Source organism: Dermacentor silvarum, chromosome 5, assembly GCF_013339745.2.
Source record: "Dermacentor silvarum isolate Dsil-2018 chromosome 5, BIME_Dsil_1.4, whole genome shotgun sequence".
Taxonomy (NCBI): Eukaryota; Metazoa; Arthropoda; class Arachnida; order Ixodida; family Ixodidae; genus Dermacentor; species Dermacentor silvarum.
The window spans coordinates 159,942,240-159,950,200 of record NC_051158.1 but is presented as its reverse complement, the minus strand read 5'-3'; the positions used below and the strand labels follow the sequence as shown (position 1 = coordinate 159,950,200).

The 7,961-nt window shown below is 45.9% G+C and overlaps 1 protein-coding gene across 1 annotated transcript; it reads right to left on the bottom strand.

The window, feature by feature from the left end:
* Positions 1-772: 772 nt before the first annotated feature.
* On the bottom strand, positions 773-7,625 carry LOC119453822 (uncharacterized). Its single transcript, XM_037715864.2, has 7 exons — positions 7,497-7,625; positions 7,316-7,418; positions 6,200-6,283; positions 5,198-5,434; positions 4,911-5,082; positions 4,699-4,847; positions 773-892 (listed from the first exon to the last, which is right to left on the bottom strand). The coding sequence occupies exons 1-7, from the start codon at positions 7,563-7,565 to the stop codon at positions 828-830; spliced, it is 879 nt and encodes a 292-aa protein (XP_037571792.1). The 5' UTR covers positions 7,566-7,625; the 3' UTR covers positions 773-827.
* Between the last annotated feature and the right edge of the window lie 336 nt (positions 7,626-7,961).

Here is a 7,961-nt window from a genome sequence, read left to right as displayed (position 1 = left end):
TACAGGATTCTGTAGATGTGCCAAAGCTCTCCCTCATAGTTACATGTAGCTACACAATTTTCTTTCAAACCTAACTCAGAAATTGGCACCACATGCAAACACCCACTAGCCGCTTGGCAACAAATATGGTTTGTGCACAGTTGGCGAGTGCTTGATTGTAGTCACGAGGCCTGAACTAGTTCAATGATTAATATTTCTTCTCGATTTGCCCGTACAGGTTATCTGGAAGGTCCAACAAATACTGGCCCTTGGCTTGGTCAAGTCTTTGATGCTGCCCCAAGGAAAGGTGGCTGCCTGACTGCATTAGCCAAGTAGTTCTCTTCGCTTGCCTGCTCGGAACAGAGTGGGGCACATTTCACCAGACGGGTGTTAGTGTGTTGCGGGAGTGTCTCAACACTTTTTTTATTGTGCAAGTACGCCCTGCGGCATAAATTCATGAACATAATAAGGCCTCTTTCCAGGGTTACATGCAGGAGTGGCATAAACATAAACAAAGGACCGTGTGTCCATTGGCAAAAGTCAGGCGGACGGCCGAGTTGTTGGCCCAGGCTACGTAGATGGCACGCATGGACTGTCTGAAGGCCCGGACAGCTTCTGAGAGATGCAGTCTAGTGTTCCCTCCGTAGCAGCTGTGCGACAGAAAGCGCAGGATGCAGGGGATGCCTGAGCACCACCTGTCTACGTGGCCCGAGCAGCCAGAGTCAATGAGGTGCCCACACGTATCCTCATGAGGCCGTCATGTGGTTGCAAAGGACTGACGCGACACACTTCATAGCATGGACCAAAAAAGGCGCAATTTATTTGCAAGGACAATATATAGTCTTGGGTCATGTGTTGCTCGTGGGGCAGTCTGCTGGCCTAGATGTGGAACACAGCTGATGGATCTTCCGTTCTAAGAAAGAACAAAACAAGCACAAAGCAAGAGGTTGAGTTCAGATAACCTTGCCACAGGTTGCAGTCTTCCGGGTAAAATTTCTCATTTACTGGATGGTTCAGCGAACACTTTCAAAAATTTTTAAAGGTCGCCTGTGGCAGTTAGCACAATCATACTTCATGAGCGGGTCTACTCGAAGAGGCGGACATTACTTGCACAAAAAAAATTAAATTGCATATTTCACTAACTAAACAAATTCCCTAATTAAGTTTTTAACTAATTACCTTATGGCCCATATTGCTATTTACAAATCCTAGCCATGGAGTTCTCAATCCGGATCCACTTGAAACAAGTTGTCAGGATGACACCAGTTTCGAGATATTATTTCCCGAACTTTGCGGAGAAATCCACTGGCATTCCAGTTACTTTTATGCTTCAATGCATAAAACGACTTAAGCATTACACACTGATTCCCGCCACTATTTCTTGCCAGCCTCGTTCCATTCTAACTCCCTTTCTTGTTTGACCAGTTAGCGCAGTCTGAGAGGTTGAGGTGACATTTTCTGAACTAGCTGATAGCAAGAGCCTCTGAACATCCTCCTTGCATGTGGCCATAGGCAAGTTGGAGACGGAATGAATCAAACTTGTACGGCCTATTCGCATTCCTGGAAATCGGGTCAGCGAGGAATTCAACTTCACCAACCCCACTATATATACGCACTTCTCAGTGTAAAGTGAGGACTGCATCTTGGATTGCACCAAGCACGGAGCCGAGCATCACACTCTTGCTTAGTTGCGCCACACACTAGGACGTCAATATATATATATATATACATACACATGGATGTCCTGCAGGTTACCTAGCACTTGGCTTATGGTCATGTGAAATGGTTCTGGGGTGGCGCTTATACCAAATGGAAGTCAAAGAAAGCAGTACCTGGCGAACAGTGTGCTGAAGGTGCCCACTTTCGAGGCACAGTTGTCCAGGGGAATCTGAGAGAAACCTTGGTTGGCGTCTAACTTGGTGAAAAAGCTGGCACCTGCTAATTCTGCTTCAGTGTCCTCTTTGCTTGGAACGGTAGAACTGCCCCCTTTTAATGCACTCATTGACATGACGCGGATCCATCCGCACTCTCAATCTCCCATCTTTTCTCCTTACTGTGACCAGTGCATTCATTCAGTCCAATTGGGTTTCGGTTTTGGCTATGATGCCTTCCGCCTCCATTCGCTACAACTCAGTAGGATAGGATAGGAATAAACTTTATTTGTCCAGCTGTTATGGCTGTTGGTGCCCGGGGCTAGGCTACCAGGGGTCCATCGCCGGAGAAAAATCTTTCCCTCGAATCCTTCCCTTCGTATCTACGACCGCCATGGAGAAGGCGGGCTCCGCCGCCGTCGGCCAGCCGTGTCGTTGATGTTGCTGCTGTTGCTGCTGCCGTTTTTGTCGTATTAGTAGTAGTGATGGTGGTGTTGGCATCCCCGGTTCGTCTCGCACATTTCGTTGTAGTGGCGATGGTGGTCGTCGTCCCTCTTCGCCATCAACGTTACCGGCGGGCCGCGGGTACCTGGCTGCATCGACGAAGAGGACGCCTTCTCGTCTTTCGTGCTCCTCGAGGATAGCTGCCGCCCTTCGTTTACGTCTTTCCACGTCATGCGCCGGGTGCATGTTCTTCGGCATGTATTCCATCTGTATGGCGTCCCTGACTTCCGGTAGCAGTGTTTCCTTCAGTCCCCCCGCCTCATGATATCGAATCCCGAGCAGGTCGAGGATTTGTCTTCCCATTTTGGTGCCCGACAGCCTCTGTACGGGTCGCCGTTCTGGTGCTTTCCGGGTCGAGCAGGTGCCCGAGAACCTTCCAGGTGCGTCCCGCGCTCATGTTCCCGTTCATCGTGTCACACAGCTCCTGCCATTCTTGCTCGCACAGGCGGCCGCAATGCATCTCGATCTCCCGGTTGATTTCGGCGATCTTGCGTATCTTCCTCTTGAGTTTTTGCTTACTCGCTCTCCGTTGCATGGATTTATTGGCCGCAAGGAGATGTAGCACCATGTCTTATGACGATGTTCTCAATGAAACGTTATGCCACTTCAGCTGCCATGTCACTCGGAAGTGCCTTGGCTTCTGTGTACCTCGTGAGGTAGTCTGTCGCAACTATGACCCATTTATTTCTGCTGGCAGATGTCAGAAATGGGCCTAGAAGGTGCATTCCAATTTGCGCAAACGGCAACACCGGCACTGCAACGTGGTGTAAGAGCCCAGCGGGTTTAGTGGGTTGTACTTTGCGTCACTGACAGTCAAGGCAAGTTCTGATGTAATGCTTCACATCGGCTGCATGCTTTGGCCAGTAATATTTGTTTTTGACTCGTGCCAATGTCCTTGTGTAGCCGAGGTGTCGTGAGGGGGCTTTGTCGGGGCAAGCCTGCAGGATTTCTTTGCGGAAAGTATGTGCGACGTTGCTGGCATCTGATCGTCTTTGTCATCACTATCATGGCTCAATGCAGTGGGGGTCGCAGCAATATAGCATCAGGCCATGTGGTGCCCGCCAGGCAGCGTTGCTGGCCTAAATATGGCGCACAGCCAATGCAGTGGTCTGCAAAGCTCCCTTGAAATGCCAAGTCTTTCATGCTGTCCCAAGGAAAGGTGGCTACCTGACTTCGTTTAGCCAAGTGGTTCTCTTCATGTGTGTACTCTCAACAGACCAGCGCATACTTGACCACGGAGGCGTTGGTGTGGTTCAAATAAATCATTGTGACTGCATTGCGGATGTGTGTGTACACTTGAATTGTACTGTCATGTGGTCTCCAAAGCTCTCTTGACACGCCAAGTTCTTTATGGCTGTCTGAGTGCATTAGCCCAGTTCACACAAACTGTGGTGGCTGTCTAGCTGCTATTGCTTAATGTTGATGCCACTGGGAAGCGAGTGCGCCTTTGTGCGATGAGCTCCTGCTTTGATGGTCTTTCAAACCAAGTGACATGTAGCACGGTGGAGACTTTTCACAGCTCAGAAAGCTCTCCTTATATGAAGAATGTTCGCAGCGCTCGACCACATCTTGCATGAGGTCATCAACGTATCCTGCATAGTGAAGAGGTGCAGTATCAGTATGAAGTTGTGCGCAAGTGTTCCGCAAGAAACTAAGTTGTGCGCAAGTGTTGGCAACCATTTTTTCAATTTTTTTGTGCATTATCTTTTATACATTAGGATACATTCATACAATAGGATTCTGCTTCCGACGCTCAGCAGAAATTGCTTTTCTCAAATGCAATAGAGTTCAGTAGAAGTGGTCCAGCAGTTGTGTAATGAGAGAACTTCTCAGTTTTACATGTATTCGGATAGATAAATAAGAGTTGACCCAAATTTGTACATTCTGATTAACACGCATGTATTTGCAGCACTCGCCCAAGCATAGACATCTTCCAATAGCCGTAAAACTTGGTCGTCTATAGCACCATGTTTGTCTAGCTAGAAAGAATTGTACACAAAGATCAGCTTCCCTTATCATCCTGCAAATTCATGTTTAGGTCGAACAAAAACCTGTACTGTACATATGTAGAGGTTAACTGTTATATTCTCAGTTCCTGTGAGTACGATTTTGCCAGATTTGGCACATCTTTATAGTTTCATTGGTTTCCTGCTAAGGTCATTAAAAATGCCGCCGCAGGGCATAATACCCCACGGTTTATTAAAACATTCGTTGACGAAACTAGAGCTTTACAAAACAGCAAAAATGCCAAAAATATCGCACTGCAGGGTAATTGCCCTATGGTTGGCAAGAATTTCGTGCACACGTGTTGGTATGTTACAATCTGTCCAGAAATGTTACATACCGTAGCTTGGGTCCTCTTTCACTGTAGTCACAGTGAAGTGGCCTCGCCTTGCCTTGGAAGATTTAATCTTCCACCGCTGCTCTCCATCCTGAGTGAGTGCTTGGTGCCGTGCAGCATTCTCGTTGAAGTGCAGCACAGCGAGCCTCGTTCTAATGAAGAGAGGTTTGAATTATACCCTTGTCTTATCTCTTAGATGTCGAAATTAAAATTACCTCTCTTGCATTCCGTCCACTGAGAAGGCATTGGACTTTGGAGCAAACCGATTCAGCACGCTGTGGAAGGACTCCAATGAAAACGTTTGCACCTCAGGAGAGAGCCGGCGGATATCCTTCAGTAGTCTCGCATTGTCGACAATGGTTTTGAGACGAAGAAATGCAGGTGATGCTGAAACAGATACGTATAACAAATTAAAAATCTTTTTAGCTTTTTATCTGAAGATGTGATGTCCACACTAAGAAATGCTGTGTAGGGCAAGAATACAATTTACAGTAGTGCTTACCTGGTCTCAACCATTCCCTGTCGTCAAGGGAGTCATGGAGGCATTTTTTGTAGGGCCCATCATGGCCATCGTGTTTGTTGCACACGTGGTTGAGCAGGCTTCTCCACATGCTGATGACAAGCTCACCATCACCTTGGCCCATGGCAGCCACCCAGTAGAGGTGGTTTAGGATGCTTTGGATCCAAGGTGTGATAACTTGATGTGTGCGGCTAGCAGCCAGGAGCTTTTTTTTCAGACCTAGAATATATGACAAGGGGTTGTTATTAGATATTTTATTTACTGACACTGCAGTCATAAAGCAAGGGTTGTCGCGTGAGCAAGATGGTTGTTACTAAGCAAGTAACAGTACCAGGTGCTGTATTGACCAATCTGGACCATAAAATGCAATCTTTATGCAAATTTATTTTCATTTTAAGAAACCAACACGCATTCCTGCATGTCACCTGTCCTTTTAGTATGCACACATTTCTAAAGATCACTTGTGATAAGAAAGTGCTCCACCTGCTTAGATGCATTTGTGCAATAGACAAGCATAATTTGCACAATAAATCGCATTGCAACGTACAGGTAGGCAATAAAAAAAATCCACTCTCTTTAATTACTCACTTCACATCACCTGTTGTAACTGAGAAATTGAAGCAGACCTGTAGTAAAGTCTGTAGGAAATCTTGAGACTAGACTCTCTTTCAAGATATGCAGCCTCCATGTGTGCTAAGAAATATGTCGCCGTTCCAGCTTGCAGTTCCTTCAAAGTGTGTCACACAGTTCGAGATTACCTTGGCCACAACAACAAACCATATTTTAGAATATTTTGGGCACAGATGTCGCAAGAATGCCATTGGTCTTAGGATTTAAGCTAGGCAGACATCTACACATTGCGATCAATCATGCAAAAAAATGTCTGCCTTGTCAGGTAATCCTCTTGAATAGGCTGAATTGTGGTTCATGCGATTCTTGTGCGTGCTATTGTTAAATTGGCCTGAAACCAGGATATGTGCTTACCTTTAGCAACATGCCAAGTATCAAACCAGTGCTTAATCTCTGGCTTCTCCACGCGGCAGTACCGGTTGACACCAGGATGTCGGTCTGTGAAAAGAATGAACCTTAGTGAGCAAGGAGGTTATATAAATCTTCTAGAGTAGCAGCTCCTCGCAGTCACCTACGGGAGTGAGTGAAGCCACAGCGATCATGTTGCTAGCGGCAAAAAAGAGTGCATGCGTCGCATAGGCGGCCGCGGAATACACGCAGGAGTCAGTTTCATTTGCAGTACCGCAATAATATTTTGAGAAGAAACATCTTTAACATGTAAATCAGCTCACAATTAGCTGTCGTGAAAAAAAAGTTCTGCATCCAGCTCTAGCTGCAGGCTTTGAGAGAAGCTATCAGCAAGACACTTCGCTGTGTTAAATTACGAACAGTCTGTAATGTCATGTGACTGCTCAATATTCACCCCTGAATACCCGCTGGTTGGCAAGGAAAATTTTCAGTCATCTTTTGTAAAGACGTAGTACGCTTTCCAGCAGCAATTTGTGACTATACGGCGCATGAAAACAAGACATTTTGGCACTAACGTTGAGTATATCACCAAACTGGGATCCATTATATGTTTTTCAGCCACTAGATCACATGTAAACAAGAAAAGGTGTGAGGCACATGTAACCGAGAGCAATTGGCACCCACAACGACAGCTTCCCTGCAGCAGCTGCCCGCCCACATCACTAAAAGATTCCACCATGCACACGGCTTCCTTTTCCAGCACCAGCAAATCTCCTCACAGCTCATTGCATGTTGCCATTAACAGCTTCCACCACCAACCCTTGCGATAAGCCTTTTTACTTATCTGTTTCACAGCAAGTGTGTCGTAGTGTTAGAAAAAATGTCTTTTTTTGTATCATTACTGGCAGTGTTACACATACCTTGACCCTGCAATAAGATACATATCCAGACTTAGGGGCAGGGGAGGTTGCTATTTTGGACCTTCTCAATATACGTGGCTAGGCATTTGTTCTCAAGTTGATTACAACAATGTAAATAAGATGCTCTAGCATACACAGCAGCAATGCTTACTGTTTCAGATTGCATCACCAAAATTAAAAAAACACAATCTCTGTATGGTACCTGTTGTCAGCGAACGTATCCTGATGCCCAGCTTCTCGACACCCATCAAGCACTTGGCAAGCCCTTGTTTTTCCATAGAAACACTGTTAGGGACTTCAGGCGACTGCACAAATACAGCAGATAGTTTCATAAGAATTTACACAATATGCGTATAGTATGAATAGTAGCACTATGTGTTTACCTCTCCAACTTGCACTTGTTCTGTGTGCAAAATGCAGCCATTCTGCATAGAAAGCACACTGTATGTCATGTACTTGGCACTGTAGCCTGGAGAGTCACAGCGCCCGTCACCTGCCAGGTCGACTTGCAAGCCAGCAAGCTCCCTGGCCATTTCAGCTTGCTTACGGTGGAAAAGCTGGAAAAACAAGTGCATAATATATAAGTGCCTAATGCATTGCTACAAAACTGCTACAATTTTGCTACCATAACAGCATCCTAATGTACTGGGGTTGTATTCAGTTGGGGCCATGTGCAAGGCACTGCCAACTAGAAAAAGCAGGATGGTAAAACTGTTCAATGTGAGCTAAAAGAAACACAAACAGTTTCTAAATTTCAACACCATGTACCAGAGTTTGTATTCTTTAGAATCATGATGAAGCAAGTTAGATGGGCCAGCTGGTTACAAGAATTAGGCAGCATGATGTTT

Excerpts from the sequence above, each read along its gene's own strand:
- LOC119453822 (XM_037715864.2), bottom strand. The coding sequence starts at position 7,565 with ATGACATACAGTGTGCTTTCTATGCAGAATGGCTGCATTTTGCACACA. Across the intron at positions 7,419-7,496 it reads AACAAGTGCAAGTTGGAGAG|TCGCCTGAAGTCCCTAACAG; the intron begins GTAAACACATAG and ends GTATTTGTGCAG. Across the intron at positions 5,083-5,197 it reads CAGGGAATGGTTGAGACCAG|CATCACCTGCATTTCTTCGT; the intron begins GTAAGCACTACT and ends TATCTGTTTCAG.